Source organism: Ipomoea triloba, chromosome 8 (genome assembly GCF_003576645.1).
Source record: "Ipomoea triloba cultivar NCNSP0323 chromosome 8, ASM357664v1".
Lineage (NCBI taxonomy): Eukaryota > Viridiplantae > Streptophyta > Magnoliopsida > Solanales > Convolvulaceae > Ipomoea > Ipomoea triloba.
In genome coordinates this window covers 3,204,291-3,223,578 of record NC_044923.1, presented here as the reverse complement: position 1 = coordinate 3,223,578, position 19,288 = coordinate 3,204,291, and the positions used below count along the sequence as shown (strand labels likewise).

Here is a 19,288-nt window from a genome sequence, read left to right as displayed (position 1 = left end):
ATTACATAAAATACTATACAAAAAATTAATTTAAAAATGATAAGACCGATGTTACTAAAGAAGAGTAATTGATTTTGTATAATAAATATGACAGAAAAAATGTAACAGATGGACTATTAGTTTTATCATTAACCTATTAATTCTTTTAAATTAGTCAACTTTGTTTAACAACACAACCAAAAAGTAACCCAATGAAGTAACTCAAGTGGCAAGTGAGCTCTCTTTGTGATAAAAATTTTTATAAGAATCTGAGTTCAGTTCCCACAAGTGACGATTCTCCCTGAGCCAGCTCAACAGAATAAGACCAATTATTGTCCAACTTGCCTTGTTAGGGTAATTCAAGTGATCAATCAAACACCACTGAGTAGTAACTGGGGGTAAGCAACTCCGAATTTGATTTCTTCATGGGCCTCGTGGATCATTCCAAACTACGGAGTAATTAACAAGATGTTTTTTGAAATTATGAGTCTAGTTGGACTCGACTAGAAAAGGTGAAGCTCGAGCTTGACTAGAGTTAATAAAATTCTTTTCCTATTTTTACACACAAAAACTTATAAAAACAAGCAACGAACTTACAAACAAATATCATCAAAAGTTCCAATGTTATATCTTAGGGTGCGTTTGGTTCGCACATGGGAATCGGAATCAGAATGGGTATTAAATACTTGGTAATGGTAATGGGTTTTGATGAAAGTATTTAGCATGTTTGGTAGTTGGGTGGAATGGGAATGGTTATTAATAGTTGAGGATGAAAGGAGGAAGGGAGATGAAACCCTTATTTAATAAGAGTATGAGTTTTCTCATTAATGGGGTCTTCCCATAATAGCATTCACAAAACCTATCAACCAAACACAAGCAATCACTCATACCCATTCCTTGTGCCTAACACACCAACCAAACACACCCTTAGTCATTTTATAATGGGAATAAGGCACAAATGACTCATTAAATTATAAGCAAAACTAGGATTGAGTGCAAAACAACTTAATTTAAGTACAAAACAAAACATAGAAATTAAAGGCCATGCATGAATATAATACATCAACTAAAGCCAAGACATGAGTGAGAACCAGACAGCTATGGAGTTCCATCAGAGCTTCGATTCTAAACAACTGATACCATCCATCCGCATATATGCCACCCTAAGGAAAACCCAATCTACCAAAAACGCCGCCGTCATTGCCATTGCCACCACCCACGCCAAGAAAATCAAGGGTTTGGAGCTGCTGGGTACTGAATATCACCGCCGGAGACGCCCGGTCCACCATGGAATCCGGCAACCCACCGGAGGAACCCATTGACTTATTCTCAGGCATTGCATAACCATTCCATTTCTGGGTATTATTGAAACCGCTCATCATTGACAAACCCAGTCCATGAAGAAACGACGTTGAACCGCCGGAGTAAATTGAGCCCACTTGCGCCGCCTTCTGAAGCAGCGCGGTGGCGGATAGCGCCGGCGAAGCCAAGTACTGATGAGACGACGATGCGTTGTTGGTGGCGGCGGCGAGATCATGATGAGGAGAACATAGAAAAGAGAGCGGCAAATTAGTTGGCTCCATTAAAGCGCCGAAAAAATCAGACTCCATTGACTTGGAGGTCATCAATGATTGTCTTGCCGGAGCTGATGATGTTGACGCCGGGGAATCTCCGACGACTTTCAGCTTATTAATGTCGGCGCCGGCAGAAGCATCAAGTGTTTCCTCGTTGCCACACTGACTTGCAGGGAATTCTGTCAAACCAAAATCAACATTATTCAACATATATATATATATAAAGGAAAAAGTTTCATTATGGCCTATAAAGCCTAGTGTAATTATATTATATTATATTATATTATAATCTATTTAGCATGTTAAGGCGTTTACTAATTTAGCACGTGAAGTCTTGATATTTTTATTGTATATTCAATTCAAAATGAACTTTATATAAATTAAAACCGATAACCTAGTTAGGTTAGTTACACCTCATGCACCCAAAAAAGAACAACCAAGCAATTAACCAAGGTTGCTTAGACCCTCAAGCATCCCGAAAAGGACACCAGTCGAGTTACTTAGCCAGGTTATTACACCCTTGGCACATAAAAGGACAATTGAGTAACCTAGGCTAGTTACCCCCTCGAGCATCCAAAAAAAGACAACTGAGTTTCAAAACGAATTCTAAATTAAAATGCTAGTTACACGACACTTACACCGTACCCTTAACACCAAAAAAAGATAGTCGGATTTCAAACTGAAGTCTAAATTAAAACAAAACACATTTTTAGAGATCCGAGACCAGGAAAAAAAAAAAAGTCTTATTAACCTCTACTTAACCACAAACAACTCATTTATCTAGGGTAAAAATAAAATTGGACAATAACTCAATTCCAATCCCATTACCAAATATAGATAGCTATGCCAAGTCATGAAAACAAGAGAAGGGCAGAAAGGGACAAGTCAAAGCAACAGAATAAGACCCAAATCACATGAAAACACTCATCACCACCAACCCATCCTCTGAACAACCTCTGACATCCTCAAACAATCCAACTGCGGTGTTTCTTTTTTACTGTAAAGCGTGCGTTACGTTAATTACGTCACCTCACCACCTCTGAGGATGCCACGTACGTAGCATGACGCAAAAAAAAGCCCTTTATGCATGTAAACTTACTATCTTCACGTACTAAACAACGTTTTTAATTCCTCACCGGAGGGCGCCGCCGCCGCCGCCATGGACAGCGTTAGAGACTGCGGCGGTGGCTGCAGACCGGAAACCGGCGGTGTTTCCACAATGGGTTGTGCTAGTATTAAGCCGCAAAGTACCGTGTGCCTTGCAAAGTCATTCCACCTGCAAATCACAGAACAAAGCGGGATTAATCAGGTCGACCCAGACAGTCAAATTGAGAAAGACCAGAAATATTTGGTGGTTTACACCAAAAAAAAATCAAACATTTACTATTATATGACCAAACTGTTAGATATAAATAATCTAACTATACAGAATAGTCTACCAGCCTTACAGAGAATGTAATGTTTGAGATTTGAAGGATTTAAGGATGAATTAACGTAAATCTTGAAAGGTTTAAAGAAAGTTTCATTTACTTGTTAAACATGGCGCCGCAGTCGCAATGATAGGTTTTGGTGCCGCAAATCTTGGCGTGGGCTCTGATGTCGGACTGGACGGCGTATTTCTTGCCGCAGCGGTGGCAGCTAAACTTCTTCTCGCCGTGTTTCCGGCAGAAATGTTTCTTGATTCCGGAGAGATCGCCGAGGGCTTTGGACGGGTCGTGGTGGGGGCAGCTCGGGACTGGGCAAACGTACACGCGCCGCCGCGTCCCCGCCGCATTGCCGCCGGCTCGTTGCTTGAGCCCCCACGGCAAGCTGTGGCTCCGGCGGTGGAGCTGCAAGTTCTGCTCCCTTTGAAACCCTTTTCCGCACACGTCGCAGAAGAATCTGTTCGCCGCCGTTAGACTCGCCGGCGACAGAGCTATCACTTCTGAATCTTCACCTGCAAATTAATCCACAAATCTTAACAGAAAATCCCCCCCCAAAAAAAAAAAAAAAAAAAACCCAAAAAAGAAAAAGGGAATAAATGTCTTTAAATCACCAGGGGTTCTTGGCTTTCTCTTTTCTGCGGCCATTGCTGATGATGATGAGCTTTCCATCTCCTTATTCCTTTCTTTTAATTAATTTCTTGTTTAGGGTATCTTCAAAATCTACCTTTCCTTAAAACCTGTCTGCAAAGTTTAAAGCTTTCATTTTTGCTGTATGAACATAGTACACAGCTTTTGTTTACGAGAAACAACACACACACATATATAGGGGCGGATTTAGAAATGGCCAATCATTACATGGACTATGGTACACTAAAAGTACATTGTTTGTGTATGTAAAGTATATTATTTGAGTACTTAAAGTACATTATTTTATTATATACTGTTTCGTATCAAATAATAATGTACATTCAGTACGCAAATAATATAATTTTAGTATATTAAAATGTACTTTATATTCATGGTTCACACAATAATTTGCCGGGGGGCAACTGGCCTTAATTATAAAGTTTTTATTATGACAGATTTAGGGATAAAATCTAAATTCATTAATTATAATTGATACGAAAAATATTTTGTAACCAAATTCTGACAATTATTTTAAAAGAGAATTTAATTTTTATGAACTATATAGTAAATATAATCTAGTACGTAGTTTGTGTCATCGTATACTTTGAGTTGATCTAATTAAAATTAAAAGAAAAATATTAGAGAAAATTTGCAATTTATTCTAACTATTTCATGATTTATCATAAATATTTTTTATCATGTTGTAAAGTTATTTAATTTTTCGTCCTAATAAACAAAATTTATACTCCACTCTTATATATATATATATATATATATATATATATATATATATATATATATATATATATATATATATATATATATATCAGCTACATACCAGCAAAAAGATGCTATATAGTAGTATAGTACATAGTTTGTTTCTGAAAGAAAAAAGGTCTGATCTTTTCCCAGGTAAATGCTGGTTTTTTTGGAGAAAATCAAGGGAAAAAAAATATGTTCTTGAATCATCAGTGGGTCACAGAGAAAACAGTGGACCAGGTTATATACAAGTGTTAACCGTGGTTAGTGAGTGAGAAACTAACTGAGTTGAGCTGCTTAATCTGCAAGATTTGATCTTAGGTTTCCAGGTGGCATGATCATGTAGCTCCTGAGGACACTCGTCAGAGGTGGTCGGACAGCGCAGAATGAGTAATCTTTTGTTGTTTAGTGGAACACTGTACTGATGCTTTACGGATCAAAATGGGTTTTTTATACTTTTAGTTCAAAATCACTAATCCTGCGGGGCTTTGTTAAGGTTGTTTTTCTATCTTTAGTGAGCTAGTTGAGGAGCCAATGGAGGAAAGTTGGAGTAAATCTAGATGGATCCATCAACAAAATGTTAACTCAGAGTAGAATGACAAACTAGGAAAGTTATATGGAGTACTAATTGTTGAGCATATAATATATAAACATAAATGTGCAGTCCAACTATTAGCCTAGGTTACAATCCAATTATCAACTTAGGCTTTTAGTTAAGACGGATTGGAGCACATGCTTCAATTTAGTATTAGAGTCATGCAAAAGCTCAAAGTCAATCGAGCCGCACACGTGAGGGGGTGTGTTGAGCATATAATATATAAACATAAATGTGTAGTCCAACAATCAGTTTAGGCTTTTAGTTGAGATGGAGCATATGCTTCAATTCTAATTATGCAGTTGAAGACAGTCAGACAAACATTTCCAAAATGCCTTCATTATTTCTTCTCAAACTGCAAAGTTACAACAACAGATAAAACTGAAACACTGACCACTCTGGTTGATTGACAGTAACAGTAAATATTCAATTCAAAGATTTCAACTCTATGTGGTAACAATAGATACAACAGTCATGATGTGGTAAATACTAAATCAACTGTTATCATCCACAACTTGACTGTTGCCAAACAGGCTCTCCCTTCTTTTAGGAAAACCAGCAGTGTCAAGATTTGGACCCCTATATTTCAGTTCTGGAGCTGCTCTGAAGTTTGGATCAACCGAAGATGGCCTCGAATTTGCATCTGTGGCGGCGCTTGGCCTGTACGGGGTCGTAGATCCGCCCGGATATTGCGGTTGAGACACAAACCGTCCTGATGAGCCGCCTCTTAAACTGCTGTTCCTTAGGTCCATTATGTCTGCATTCCTCGACGACGAATCTGCAAAAGATATGTCGCCCTTGCCAGATCCGAGCGGTGCTCCGTCAGTAACCGAGGTAGAGCCGAAAGGATCGTCGGGGCCCCAAGACGTGAGGGCTTCCTTTTTATTGGCGAAAAAATGCCACGCCCCGAATAGGAAAAGGATGAAGAGCAATACAGGGCTTGTCCACAGCATGGTGTTGAATTCATTCTTGAAAACCGGAAGGTTCGAGCGATACATCCCGATGTAACCGTTTCCTGTCCCGAGTATAACGAGCTTTTCACGGTCGCTAGCTAGGAGTGGAGTTAGCATTCCCTTGTTGGGATTTGAGTCCACCGATTGGTAATTGAGGAACGAATTCATGACCTCATCGAGGCGTGCAGAGGACACGAGTTTGGGTCCTCCCGCCCTAACGTAATGCTGAGATGACACATTGTACACCCAAACCTTCTCCAAATTAGCTATGAGCAAATACCCTTTAATTGCCTGAAACGTTAGGGGCTCGGTCATGCCCATTTCCAGCTTCTTCTTCGACCTAACCCTGCACTTGAAGTTCATTATATCGCCTAAAAGCAGCACGTGAATCATGTCACCATCGGATGTAAAGCCGTATGCTTTTGACCATTCAATGGCATCAAACACATAGCTTTTAGCAACCGAATTGTTCAACCCTTCACATTCAGATTCCCTAATCTTCATCGTCCTCAAGTCCAACGATCCCGCACCAGTCTCTGTTAGAAACAAGAGCCTTTGCTTCAAGAACGCCAAAGGCCTGCTTTTAGGCACTGCCAATCCATAAACCGATCCATTCTCCCTAAACACCCTAAGATTCCCATTAAAATCCGTTGACAAGACAAACCTATTTCTCCCCATATGGTGCACTTCCAAACTAATAATCGAAGATCCACCTTCCCCAATTTCGGGAGAAGCAAACTTCCCAACAAACTCCATATGAAGCAAAGGCCACTCATCCCCATTCTGCATCACCTCCCAAACTCTATGCTTCAAAATCACACCGTTCTCATGCCCCGTGACTAATACGCTCTCGTTCTTGTAAAGCGTCAAGAACGACGCGAGAGCTGTAATAGGAGCATCTAACAATGTGTTGAACTCAATCAGCACATCCCCATTTCTCGAGAACACATACAACTGCCCCCGGGCATCCCCAACCGCAACATACTTGCTCATTCCATCGAAATCTCGGAATGGCAACACATTGATGCAAGTAGCATCTGAATCCAATCTCACTGCAGATACAAATTGGAACCTCTCAGACCAAAAAGGACTGTACTTTGTCACTGAAACTGCCCCAACTTTATCCCCACCACTGATCCCATTCCTCAACCCATCATTCTCCCCAGTTTTCTCCAAAATCAAATCACTATCCCTCCCCTTCCCAGCATACTTCTCTTCAAGATCATATTTTGACAACCTCCCAATACTGGGTTTTGCAGAATCTGAAGTTTTAACTTCTGGGTACTCTGATAATCTTGAATCTAACCTAGCCACTAATTCACTAAGATCTTTCACTAACCCCTCGAGCTTCTCTAACTGTACTTGGTGTCTCTTTAACACATCTAAGGCATCAATTATTGATTCATTTTTATCCTCTTTCTCAATCAGAGAGGATGGGTCTGAGTCCGAGTCCGCATAGACCCAACAAATATGCAGAAAATCAGAGGCTATAAGCAAAGAGAAGAGGAAAAACTTGCCTTTATGAGAGGCGGCAGCCATTGATAGAAAAAGAAAGCTTTTGGGAAAGGTCTAGTCGGAGTCAGAGCTCTCTCTCCACATTGAACCCACTGATCTTGACTGTTGGTTGATTATATGTAGTGTGATTGACCCGAGTGGAAGAAGGAGTAATCTTGTGTGGATTAGGGCAAGAAAATTACTGAACTTCAGATTTGTTCAGGTGAAGATTTGACGGAGAAAATGGGTCAACAGGGAGACTTTCTTGGTGTAATGACTGGACCGGATTTCCTGTGGTCCTCCCCACATTAAGATTCGTGGTCACCAACCAAAAGCACATAAGAATTAAGAAGATAAATCGAATCAATGTACACTTCTCTACACAGATACAATTATTTAAGTGTCGGTTGGGCCGTTAGCGTATCACCATAATCGATGATTTAGGCAGCCGACTGGACTGCCTAAGAGCGGCTTAGGTCGATTAGGTATTAACTGCCTAGGCCTTTTAGGCGTCGACTAGGCCGTCTAGTCGACCAATCAGCTATTGTTTTTTTTAATGATTTATTTCACACAAAACAACATCGTTTGCAGATGAATGGAAAAGATAACCGTTTAATATATCACCATAATCTGTGATTTAAACGGCCGCATTGACTGCCTAGGCCTCTTAGACATCGACTACGTCACCTAGTCAGCCAATCAGCTATTGTTCCTTTTTTTTTTTTAATGATTTTTTTTATTCCAAATTTTTAATGAATTATTTCACTCAAAACAACATCGTTTGTAGGTAAATGGAAAAGATAACAAAAGTTATTTGCACGTGAATGGAAAAATAGTGTATAACCAATAGACTACATTCATTTTATTCAGTGGGCATGAAAATGGTGCTTGGCAAGCTGCTGAAATCATCAGTAACCTAACCAAAACATTTTTTCTAAGACTTGATGCAAAAGTTTCTTGAACAATGAACACAGTGTATCAAAACAAACCATGGGAAAATAAAATTTTGGATTTGTCCACGACACAATATTCGGCTCCATGTTTTGAATTCACCGACAATATTAGCCGTGGAAAGAAGCCAGACGACGCTAATCACTAGGTCAATGAATATGGTTTGTTTGTATGATTGCAGCAAGAAGATGAAAACGGCAGAATCATGATACAGAGAAGCATCACATTTCAAAGTCCCAGGTGCTCTCGGCAATAAGCTTTGGCATTTTACGATCCTCGGCCAAATTAAGAGATGCAGAAATCTGAAGGCAGAAGAGAAGACATGAGTCAGAGGTCAAATTCCAGGAATAGAAATTACAAATTTTAAATGCTTATAACCAGCATCAGAAGCAATCAACAAGTATCATTTATTCTAAAATTAGTATGTGCAAACAAATCATATTCAGCTACCTCCCTCATTGATACTTCAGAAAAAATACCCAAATTGCATTTATCTACTGGTATTTGTCAACAAATTGGTTGCAAATAACATTAGGATTAGGATCTAATTGAAACCAATGTCATGCAATTAAGATCAAGTTGAGACTATTAAAATACTTAGGCCACTGCCAGAATGAAGTTTCTTGTACTTTAGTTCACTGCCCATTGGTATCATACAACAGCTGAAATAAAGTGTCTAGTAGCAAAATCATAAAAGTTATCTAATATGATGGTTCATTATATTTTCCTTGGTCACGATAAAAGACAACTCCACCACTTCGGTTTATAATTCTATTTTCCTTGTTTAAAGTTAATCAATTTAAAGTAGGATTCTCCAAGAGGATACAGAAAGTCTAATCAAGTACTATTTAATGTATTCACAAATCTGATGCTAACAAAAACTTGCATTAATAATGTCAGGTAGCTATATAAGTACCAAAGTTCATGCCCTACTCTTTCGAATATGTTATTATGCCCTAGTTGCATACGCATAACTAAGTCAGCAACATGACAAGTCTTTTGTTTGCTTTGATAGAATTTGAACATTGCTTTTGCATCGAAATATCTAAAAATACTATAATCGTCTTTCACAAGCCTGGATTATAACACAAATAAATTCAAACTATACATCAATTTGTAGCTCAAGGTCAGAGCATAAACAACAAGATGAACAGTTGCATGTGTCCAAAAAAAAAAAAATTAGAAAAGACAGGTAATCTAACAATGTCATGTCAGTAATTTCTATTCTAGTATTCTGTACAGAGTGAAAACATAATTGAAGTGTCTCAATATGCAAGTGTAGAAAGATTACACCAAACCCAACAGCCTATAGTAACATCACATCTAATCAATCAAGTATTGCAAAAAGTTTATTAGGTTGGAAAGTAAACCAAATAAATAGAGCAGGTTATATGATTCAAACGCATATGCAATATCAAGTAAAATTCATCACCATTTATTTATTTATTTAAAAAAAAAAAAAAAAGATTACCAGTTTGAGCATTAATCAATAGAGCTCTTTGCATGCCTAATGAAAAGAATAAAGATTGATTGACAAACATTTTTAACAAAAATTTTAGCAAATGTTAATGTGACTTATTGCCATTAGAGGAGCCTTGCTGAATTAGGTAATGACAAGAAGTCATGTCTAACTTATACTTTTAGTAAAAATTTTGGTTAAATCTAGCAAAGTCTTAAAACAAATTATAAATGCAATGATGCATCTCACTAACAGATAAAGAGGAAAATGATGGTATGAGAGTACCTTGAAAGAGCCATTCAATTTGGAATTCCTGGACCATTCTAGGGCCAAGTTCTGGTTGGACGTCTGGTACATAGCCTTCAACACATCGTCCCCGTAAACTCTCTGCGAAACAGAGAAATCCCAGGCATTCTTGGCGAAATCGTAGCTGGGCTCAAAGGTAGTCTGCCCCTTGTGCACATAAGTATACTTAAGCTTACAATTCCCGGAGCCCATCAAGTGATTAGCAGAAACCTTGTTAGCCGGATCCAAAACCAAAGTCCCATCCACCGTTGTCCGCTTATCTCCTTTGAAGTGGATGTAATTCAAGTTCAACGGCTTCTCCAAAACCCTAACCGTACTCATAAATTGAAACCTAAAATCCTAGAAAATTAAAATAAAACATTAAAATTTGATTTTAATGAGTTGAAAGGGGAGGAAATGTGGGAAGTAGGCAAGTAGTACCTTGTTGGGGACGTTGTAGTCGACGATGAAAGCGCCAGGTTTCTCAAGTGCAAGAGCTAAGCCGTTCAAGGAGGGGCCTTTGACAACTGTGGCGTCAGTCATGGTAGCTCGGAGTTTGATGTCGCCGGCGTTGACGGAGACGGTGGCGGCGGCCGCCATTTTGTCGAGGTCATATCGCGTTTTGAGCGAACCCTTCATTCTCTCCGTGAGAAGCTAGATGGAGAGAGGAGCAAACAACAAAATAAAGGTAGAAAGCTCCGATAAGTTTAAGGCTACAGTCCACCAGACTACGATGGTCCCAAGTCCCAACATGTCCAATAAATATAATTTGAAACTTTAACATATAAATCATCATAACGAAACTTTAACATATAAATCATCATAACAAACAGATTCTGTACTGTAATAGAGTCAAGTAATATTCGAAAAAGGAAAAACGTAAATGATACACCAAAAAAGAAATTTTATCATAAGATAATCAAATAATACCAATAGGTAAAATAATTGTGATATAACTAACTTCAACCAACAAATATGACCTCCTACTCTACTCATACATTTGATTTTACAAATAAAAATTATGCATAAACAACAGTAAAAATCAAACTCTCCTAATGCAATTAGTCACAGTGTCACACAATTGAATACTAGATGCCTGAAGTAAACTAGACAGAGGATGAGCAATATGGAAATAATATTAAAAGCTAACAGCTTTGTTGAAACATCATAAGTCAAAACAAACAAAAGGATCTAACACTGCGCAAAAGGCCACAAAATTGCTTGAGCAGCTTAAATATCACTGCTACCTTTGCACCCCTATGAATTCTAAAGTTAAACATGCATGTACAGTCTCAAAAAAAACAAACTGTATTTACAGCCTGAACTGTTTGTTATCCTCTCCCTACTACTTAATCTTCTATGCTCTGAATCTCTCCCATCATAATCCGATTGCTAACCACGTTAAATCCAAGCTCTGAAAGATTAACCTTTTTCCCTTTCTTGCCCTTCTTCTTTCCACCCCCTTTCGTAGCAACATCCAGAGCACCACCAGCATTACCACCCTCACCGGCTTCTACAATGCCAACAGGGTCAGAAGTCACATCTCCAGCACCTTTTCCGGTGACCTTTCGATCATTCTGTCTCTGGAAGGCAATCTCAAGAACATCCGCAGGCAAGAAATCTTTGTAGTTTAGGAACTTCTCAATGAACTCATGGTCAGGGTCAAAAGAGCCTAGATTCTCAATCAGGAGTGTTTCAGCCTCAGATCTGGATTGCCTCAAACAGAACTCTAGAAAACTTGTATCTGGAAGAAAGAAACAAAATGATGAAACAAATCCAAAATTTCACAATTACTCTGGACAATGAGTAGTAGATTCAAAAAGAAACAAATGAAAGGGGAATAAAGTAGAGGAGCTGCTAATATACCTTTTGATCCAATAAGCCTTGCACACTCGCTCTCACACCACTCTCTGAAATCCATGGCTTCTGAAATAATACCGTGAGAGACTGAGGGTCAATTTTTTACTCATAATTTTTCACTATTCATAAGTACAGACAATTACATACCAGAGTGCTTTGTTTGGAAATCTTTCTTCCCTTTCAAAGATGAGTGAGCTGAGGCAGGAGATGAAGACATTACACGTTCCATGGGCCTGCCAGTTGACTTTTGCTTATTAGATGACCCACCAACACTCCCTTTCACTGGGGTATTCTTGACTCCCCAACTTCCATGGTTTCCAAGATGGGGAAAATCAGACCTACAAGAATGACAGATAATAACTTCAACAAAATTAAAGACAATTTATTGACTCATGATTAAGAATTCATTTCACACCAGCACACTTCAAGACCAAAAATTTTCCAGAAAATTTTTCCTACAGAACATTCAAGCATATTAGAATCACATCCAACACTACATCCACATAGATCTCCATTTAATACTCCTAAGAATGTTCATGTCTTGTTGGTAAAACTTTCAACCACATATGAAGGCTGAAAATATCCATTTCACAAAATTAAGTGCAAAACATCCATGACACTAAACAAAGAGATGTTGGAATGTGGAGAAATTAGAAGTATGTTAGCAAATATATCTTCTTAATTTATGTCATAGAAATTCTGGCAAATTAGGAAAAACAAAGTTCAATTGATCCATGTATATGTTAGAGAAAGGTGTGGGAAGAAAGGGAAAGTGGTCATACTGCTTTGCTTCTTGCTTGGGTTGATCTATTGGGCCCCAAAAGAAATCATCTTCCACTTGAGTCTTGGATTGTGAAGCAGCTTGTAAATTAACTTGAATTGGCGTTGCAGCCTTGGATGGAGAGGAAGCAGTATGAGACCATGAACCAGTGCCTCCTCGGGCAGGTTGAGTTGGGACAGATTTCTGGGGTGTTGGCACTGGAATATGCTGTGGACCAGTAGAACCCTTCTTTTGCTGTTCCTTCAGAATGTCCCTCAACGATGTGGGTTTTGGGGTTTTCCCAGAGTCAGTAGACCATGCTGGAGCAGCAGAAGTGTTTGCAGTCTCACCCTTCCAAATGACAAAATCTCCCAATGATGGACCAGAAGGTACAGCAGGTAACATCTCTTTTTCCATTTGTACTTGACGTGAAATCTTGACTTTGTCAATGGGGCTTGATCCTGTAGGGATTTCCACAGAAGCAACAGGTGCTGAAGTCCTAGATGCAGCTGCCTTGGCTTTTGCTGACTTCTTCCGACTTTTTTTCGTATCTTTAGCTTCAATGAAAGCGTCATCATCTCCAGCATCAGCTTGAAAGCCTGTATGTGGAACAGCAGGTAAACTGGGCTCACTGTTGGCAACCTCTTCTCTTTCACTTGACTTAACCACAAAATTTTCAGCCAATACATCATGTAGTTGACTTTTCTTACTCTTTTGATTAAAAGAACTATCTGATTTCCTCAAATTTAATTCCCTGCTACTAGCATCTAGTTCAGTTTCTCTAAGATGCTTTTGATCAGCAGAACTAGCAATCACCCCTGCCCAAGGAGTAGAAACATTAACTGGGTTTTGAGATGTGATTTCAGTAACAACTATTTCTGCTTGTGCTCTCCTCTGTTCTTCCTCTTGAATTTCCAGTAAAGACTTTGGCTTGAAACCAGGAGAAGGCTTCCACGCTCGTGCACCAGAAACTCCTTGGGACCGGATTGGCGAGACAGCCCCAATTTGTTCTGGGTCACCCTTTGTCACATCATTTTCACCTTCTCTCGCCACATTCACATGCAACAAATTTTCCCCTAGTACATTCACATCATCAACAGCAACTTTATTATTTTTCCTCTCCATTGTTTCTGGTTCAGAGGCTACACCTACTCCAGTTGGACCACCATGTATATCAGATTTTGCATCAGAAACAGTAGCCTCCTTAGATTCTGATAATTTTAGTTGCTTTGTCTTAGATACTCCATTCGCAGTGTCAACAGCTTGCATTTTAGCAGATTTTTGCTTTTTTGATTTCTTCTCAGTAGACTTTTTAACCTCAGATGACTCAACAATCTTCATGTCCTTTACCGAAGACTCAATATTCTTTACTTCCTTTACTGAAGATGAATCAGAAGAGTTTTTACCTCCTTCATATTGTGGTTTCTCATGCCGTTCGGGTAGAGGCTGTACATATTCACTTTGCTGATCAAGAGTCAACTCACTCCCATGACTAGTGGTGGGTGGCAAATCAACAGATGTCGCTAAACCCTCTGGAGGTGATAAACTTGGAGCAGCCACAGAACTCATGACGGTTGCTGGTTCGATATTTTCTGATTTATGCTCCAGAGGATATTTGTTGGTTGTATCCATACCAGGTAATGGATCAATCCCACCAGTTGATATGAGTGAACCCCTTTGCTGGACAACAGCAAGTTGTTCCTGATAGTTTCCACTGCTTCTCTGATGATAATCTCCAAAAACTTGATGCGGCAAATGTATAGAAGAGGGTTCTGAACCAACACTATGAGATCCATCCAGAGAAATGCTTGTTGGCAACACAAAATTTGGAGCACGATCTTCTTGCCTAGCTGGTAGCTGAGATTGGGTACCCAGATTAAGCAACTCACGTGATGGTTGTAACTGAGCATGATCCGTAGTAACATTTCCGGTAGGGATGCCACCCGTTTGTAATTGGCCATAGGATGGTTCAGGAAAGTGCTGAGAAGAATGATGCTCAGACAGCATCTGAGAAAGTAGCTGCTGTTGCTGGAGCACTAACTGTTGCTGCTCCTGTTTCTGCTGCTGCTGCTTGAGCAACAACAATTTATCCAGAAGCAAAAGTTGCTGTGGTGAAAGAGGAGTCTGTGTTTGCAGCTGCAACAAGTACTGCTGCTGCAGCAAATTTAACATTTGTGGATCTTGGGAGATCCCAGAAGAAAGCAGCTTCTCAGGAGCTAAAATGCTGGATGGATTATCCAATGTTTGACCTAGAAAATTCATTAAAGGTGGATTTTGTGCTGGTAGCCTTGGCTGCTGGATCCCAAATGCAGCTTGGGTGTTCAACCTCTGACCATTATGCATATCCAACCTATTTTGAAGATTTTCTGATCCTCCTTGAGTTGGGAAGTTAGACCAGCCGCTAGTTCCACTGTTCATGCTTGCTGATCTATCTGGTAAACCTTGAAGTAAAGACATCAAATCCACATTCTGATTATGAGGCTGTTGGCGAGCATTGTCAGCAACTAAAGGAAGTTTTGAATGTGGCAACGAATCATGAAGCACATCCGATGTTGGAACAATGGAAGCAACATCTCTCCCTGGCCAATAAGAATACGGATTTGGTAGAGATCTCTGCCTCTCAAGTGCTATCTTTTTTGCCAGGAGGTACAGATTATCCCCACTTTCAGAACCCACAGAAGGCATTGTACCAGCAGTATTTCCAATATAACCTGGCATACCTATCAACCAGCATACAAAAAACTTCTTTATTTAGAGTTCAACAAAAGATTATATTAACCCCAAAAATGCCACAAAGAAATGGTTTCATGTTTGTTCAGAAAAAGTAGAAATAAAAGAGCAAATGCAGTGCAAGTCTCATAATGGAAACAAAACCAACCTTCTGGGTGAACAAACTTCTCGGGAGGAGCATTACTTGTGCTGCCAGACATGAGCGACTCCAGAAACCTATTCTCAGCATCAGCTGTTGAACTATGATTATATCTTTGTTCACTTCTTGAAATATCAATCTCAGTTGGACCTGAATGAAGCATTGCAAAGGGGTTCATATTCATTTCAGCAGAAGCATCAGTACTTGGCTTTGGTGTACCAAAGCCAGGTGGTGGCCGAGCTTTGGCACGCAAGTGAGGCATAACATCCCCAAGTTGGGCAAATGGTGTATCAGGTGGTGCCCCCACTAAACGAACAAGTAAATCTATTCCAAAATATCCCGCCTCAAGCCATCCAATGATATCACTGCCAGAAAAAGGTCCTTGAATTTCACCCTGTGGATCTTTATAATATAGCATGAAATCTTCTGGAGATGCTTGTGGCAGCTTCTGCTTATCCAACTCTTTGTCCAGGATGGCAGAGTGTTGCCTTTTGAGCAACGGATCATTCCCAAGTTGCCATTTTAGCCCTTCACTTTTAGTGTAAGATGAATCGGATATACTTCTTTCACGCTCATCTGCCAAACCCTTCTGGGCCCCAGACCAGCCAATATTGGAACCAACCACCCCGGGTATCTCCAAAAATTCTTTAGAGGCAACATGTGAACGCTCACGAATTGATGGTGATCTCCACACTCCTTCAGTATTCAACTTGAGTTCAGAAAATTTCTCATAATCCTGTGCAGCCTCAACTTTAGCATTGGACTCAAAGGAGTGTAACTGTCTATCATAGAAGCCATCTGAATGACCACCTCTTCCATTATCTATAGTTTCATCTCTAGAATCGTCAAGACCATGCAGTAACTCATTTCGGCTGCCTGATCATGCAAGAAGGATTGTGAGCATCAAAATAACGAAATAAATAAAAATCATGTGGCCAGCAATATCAAATTATCAATTAGGATGGTGGGTGGCAAACTAAATGGACTGACATCAAAATTAAAGCACCTTGTTTGTTTCTTCTTGACTGCAAAAAGTCAGTTGAATTTCGACCAATAGAACTGTCTTTATTGATCTGTGGCGCGCCACTACTCAGAACTTCCCCATTTTCAATTCCTTTCAAAACAATCTATAAACAAAAGTATATTAGGATGATTGAAACTAAATGGACTAGAATAGAAACTAACACAGCAACTTACCAATTCTTCAGCACTAGGTGCACCGATAGCTAGAGGTGCAAGAGGTTCCTCTTGCATGAGTGAAGGTATTTGCGCAACCCCTTCTAAGTATTTGCTAGAGGATCTCATATCAGTTGTACTGTATACATTCAACAATTTGGTCCGGGTATATCTTAAAGGAGAGGACTCATCATGGCCACTTTCAACTTTCTCTGCGAGCACACTATGTGACTGAATATGAGAAGAAACATCATTCATAGAGCTGCCTACAGAGGGGATCCTTCCTCGACCATGAGAAAAGGTTGGAGCATTTTCTCCACGTCCCCGGCCATGGCTTGCTGTAAAAGCATGCTTGTTTGGCGTCAAGGTTAGGTGGTGAGGAGAATCCACCCTACCTCGACTTTGAGACGCATTAGGCCTCCAAGGCCGGTAGTGGTCTCCCTCTCTCTCATCCTTACCATGATATACAAGACCAGATGGCCCTTTTTCTATGGGAAAGTCATCATCTTTGCTAAAATCACTCCATTTCTCACGCAAACCATCTACCTCCTTATTATCAGGGCCCCATCGTGTATTCCATTTGCTCTCTCGACGCTGATCATGACTGCTTTCCCTATTTCCCGAATCAGAGAAGCGTTCCACTGGAACACGGCGTCCTTCTCCGTAATGCCTTCCAGCTGAGTCAGTCCAGCGGTCCACCTTGCGACCATCACCAAGCCCTTTATCCCCCTCCCTCCAGCGGTCCCTGCGAATAGAGGAATTAGTGTCTCTTTCTTCTTCACGCCAGCGGTCACGGCGTGCAGATTCCACATCCATCACAGATGGCCTGAAGACTTCTTTCTTCTTCTGGTGATCATGAACATCCTCACCCATCCCTGGTGATTTTGGGGGTTCAGACCCACCTGGATAAACTGAATGTGGATTGAAATGGTTTTCCTGCAATTTTAGTCATCAACAAACAAGCACAATAGCTGATTCATGCACAAACTCTTAACGCAACCAATGATACTTTTAAAAGAACTAAGGAAAAGAAATAGTTCAAGGAGAACTAATAATAAAAAGAAATGAAAAAGCAATTGATAACAGACCCCAGTTGCAATCCCAGTTTTATTCTCCCCAGACTTGGGAAAAAGCCACTGCGGTGAAAGTGGGCCGGATCCTTGCATATCTAAATAAATGAAAGAAAACCAGTGAGTTAATTTACCAAAAGCATTTCTTAGTATCATTGACAAGGAACAACCAACCAAAAAGACAAGACAGAATGTAAGACGTCCTTCTATTTTGAAGGGAAAAAATGGATTAAGCTCTACTGGAAATCTAAATATGACAAGCACATCATGCCCCATTAGTATAGTGAGGCTAAATATAATGCTAAAATATGTAAATCATGCAATCCTAAAGCAACTAATATAACATAGACATAATGTAGCAAAAGATGAAGAGAAGTTTGGCAAAACCACTCAAATAATTAATAAATACAACATGCAGAAGTGCTTAAGAGCAATATATTACAGGACATTATATTTTGAGGAAGAAACAGTTTTCATCCGAGCTAGAATTGGCATTAAACTTGAATAGTCAATAAAGTATCAATCAAAAAAATGTTGATTTTTTCAAATAACACCAGAAATCAATATCCAAAAAATGCAAGGCAAGAAAAATACAAAACTCAATTTCCGCTGAGATTGAGCAATCATGAAATAAAGCTTAAGTCAAAATAAAATAAAAACGAAAGCCAAATAAGCATAAAGCCGGAGTAAAGGAATGTCTTCTGTTTTTAAATAACCAGAAACAACTGCCGTTATCCGAAGAGGAACCAACCCTAAAACCCCACAGTCGAGGCGAGAACACACGAGTTCCAATCTAGGGTTTTACAGAGCACAGCATTGAAAAATACGAGCGACGGAGGCGAATACAAAGCACCGATGGGTGAAATGGAGGCGAAGGCGTGGTGTTAAACACGAATGCGGAAAGAAAAAAAAACTGCAGTACCTTTGGAGATCTGGCCGGGGCGAGAATCGAAGTCGGTCTTTTCAGCCATGGATGACGGCGGAGCGAAGAGCAAAGAGAGAGCTTCTAGATTGAGCTGTGAGAAAGCCAAAGAAACCCTGTGTTTCGGCGACTGCTTGCTTGAAGGTGTGGAGAGACTGAGAACGGATGCTTAATGGTGAGAATATAGGGCAACAGCGGGGTGAGGATAATCGAAAGGGGATTCGTGTAAGTTAGCATTGGGAGGCACTCCGTGCACGTTAGCGTTATGGGTAGATTTTTGCTGCCCCGTTCCACGCGCTGCTGAATGTCGTGACGTCCTTTTTGCACTCGTGGAGACGTGGAGGTGTAGCGTGTGGGGACGCGCGGAGTGTTGTAAATGGGGTGGGATTGTTGTTATCGGTTTTGGGTATACGATACGCCACGTTAGGCGCAGGTTAAGGTGGCTGGGCCGATAGGGAAGATGTCAGTGTGGAACTGTCTGATGTGTCTTTTTGCTATTGGTTGGTTTTGAGTAGGATTTTATTTTTTCCT

The 19,288-nt window shown here is 40.0% G+C and overlaps 4 protein-coding genes across 4 annotated transcripts; all 4 read right to left on the bottom strand.

Annotated features, from left to right (window-relative positions):
* Positions 1-1,142: 1,142 nt before the first annotated feature.
* LOC116027577 (zinc finger protein GAI-ASSOCIATED FACTOR 1-like) lies at positions 1,143-3,646 on the bottom strand. Its single transcript, XM_031269278.1, has 4 exons — positions 3,589-3,646; positions 3,084-3,489; positions 2,690-2,829; positions 1,143-1,732 (listed from the first exon to the last, which is right to left on the bottom strand). The coding sequence occupies exons 1-4, from the start codon at positions 3,644-3,646 to the stop codon at positions 1,143-1,145; spliced, it is 1,194 nt and encodes a 397-aa protein (XP_031125138.1).
* Positions 3,647-5,281: 1,635 nt separating this feature from the next.
* LOC116027787 (uncharacterized membrane protein At1g75140-like) lies at positions 5,282-7,631 on the bottom strand. The gene has a single exon (XM_031269535.1). It carries the CDS (start codon positions 7,448-7,450, stop codon positions 5,453-5,455), a length of 1,998 nt encoding a protein of 665 aa, XP_031125395.1. The 5' UTR covers positions 7,451-7,631; the 3' UTR covers positions 5,282-5,452.
* Positions 7,632-8,232: 601 nt separating this feature from the next.
* On the bottom strand, positions 8,233-10,822 carry LOC116026681 (outer envelope pore protein 24, chloroplastic-like). Its single transcript, XM_031268035.1, has 3 exons — positions 10,542-10,822; positions 10,101-10,460; positions 8,233-8,658 (listed from the first exon to the last, which is right to left on the bottom strand). The coding sequence occupies exons 1-3, from the start codon at positions 10,737-10,739 to the stop codon at positions 8,578-8,580; spliced, it is 639 nt and encodes a 212-aa protein (XP_031123895.1). The 5' UTR covers positions 10,740-10,822; the 3' UTR covers positions 8,233-8,577.
* Positions 10,823-11,218: 396 nt separating this feature from the next.
* Positions 11,219-18,944, bottom strand: LOC116027518 (protein ESSENTIAL FOR POTEXVIRUS ACCUMULATION 1-like). The gene is made up of 9 exons (XM_031269221.1): positions 18,758-18,944; positions 17,854-17,933; positions 16,787-17,701; positions 16,596-16,716; positions 15,599-16,465; positions 12,743-15,440; positions 12,108-12,298; positions 11,967-12,026; positions 11,219-11,844 (listed from the first exon to the last, which is right to left on the bottom strand). The coding sequence occupies exons 1-9, from the start codon at positions 18,804-18,806 to the stop codon at positions 11,450-11,452; spliced, it is 5,376 nt and encodes a 1,791-aa protein (XP_031125081.1). The 5' UTR covers positions 18,807-18,944; the 3' UTR covers positions 11,219-11,449.
* Positions 18,945-19,288: the final 344 nt, after the last annotated feature.

Excerpts from the sequence above, each read along its gene's own strand:
- LOC116027577 (XM_031269278.1), bottom strand. The coding sequence starts at position 3,646 with ATGGAAAGCTCATCATCATCAGCAATGGCCGCAGAAAAGAGAAAGCCA. Across the intron at positions 2,830-3,083 it reads TGCGGCGCCATGTTTAACAA|GTGGAATGACTTTGCAAGGC; the intron begins GTAAATGAAACT and ends TGTGATTTGCAG. Across the intron at positions 1,733-2,689 it reads GGCGGCGGCGGCGCCCTCCG|AATTCCCTGCAAGTCAGTGT; the intron begins GTGAGGAATTAA and ends TTGGTTTGACAG.
- LOC116027787 (XM_031269535.1), bottom strand. The coding sequence starts at position 7,450 with ATGGCTGCCGCCTCTCATAAAGGCAAGTTTTTCCTCTTCTCTTTGCTT.
- LOC116026681 (XM_031268035.1), bottom strand. The coding sequence starts at position 10,739 with ATGAAGGGTTCGCTCAAAACGCGATATGACCTCGACAAAATGGCGGCC. Across the intron at positions 10,461-10,541 it reads ACTACAACGTCCCCAACAAG|GATTTTAGGTTTCAATTTAT; the intron begins GTACTACTTGCC and ends TTAATTTTCTAG. Across the intron at positions 8,659-10,100 it reads AATTGAATGGCTCTTTCAAG|ATTTCTGCATCTCTTAATTT; the intron begins GTACTCTCATAC and ends TTCTGCCTTCAG.
- LOC116027518 (XM_031269221.1), bottom strand. The coding sequence starts at position 18,806 with ATGGCTGAAAAGACCGACTTCGATTCTCGCCCCGGCCAGATCTCCAAA. Across the intron at positions 12,027-12,107 it reads TTTCCAAACAAAGCACTCTG|AAGCCATGGATTTCAGAGAG; the intron begins GTATGTAATTGT and ends GTATTATTTCAG. Across the intron at positions 11,845-11,966 it reads AAGGCTTATTGGATCAAAAG|ATACAAGTTTTCTAGAGTTC; the intron begins GTATATTAGCAG and ends TCTTTCTTCCAG.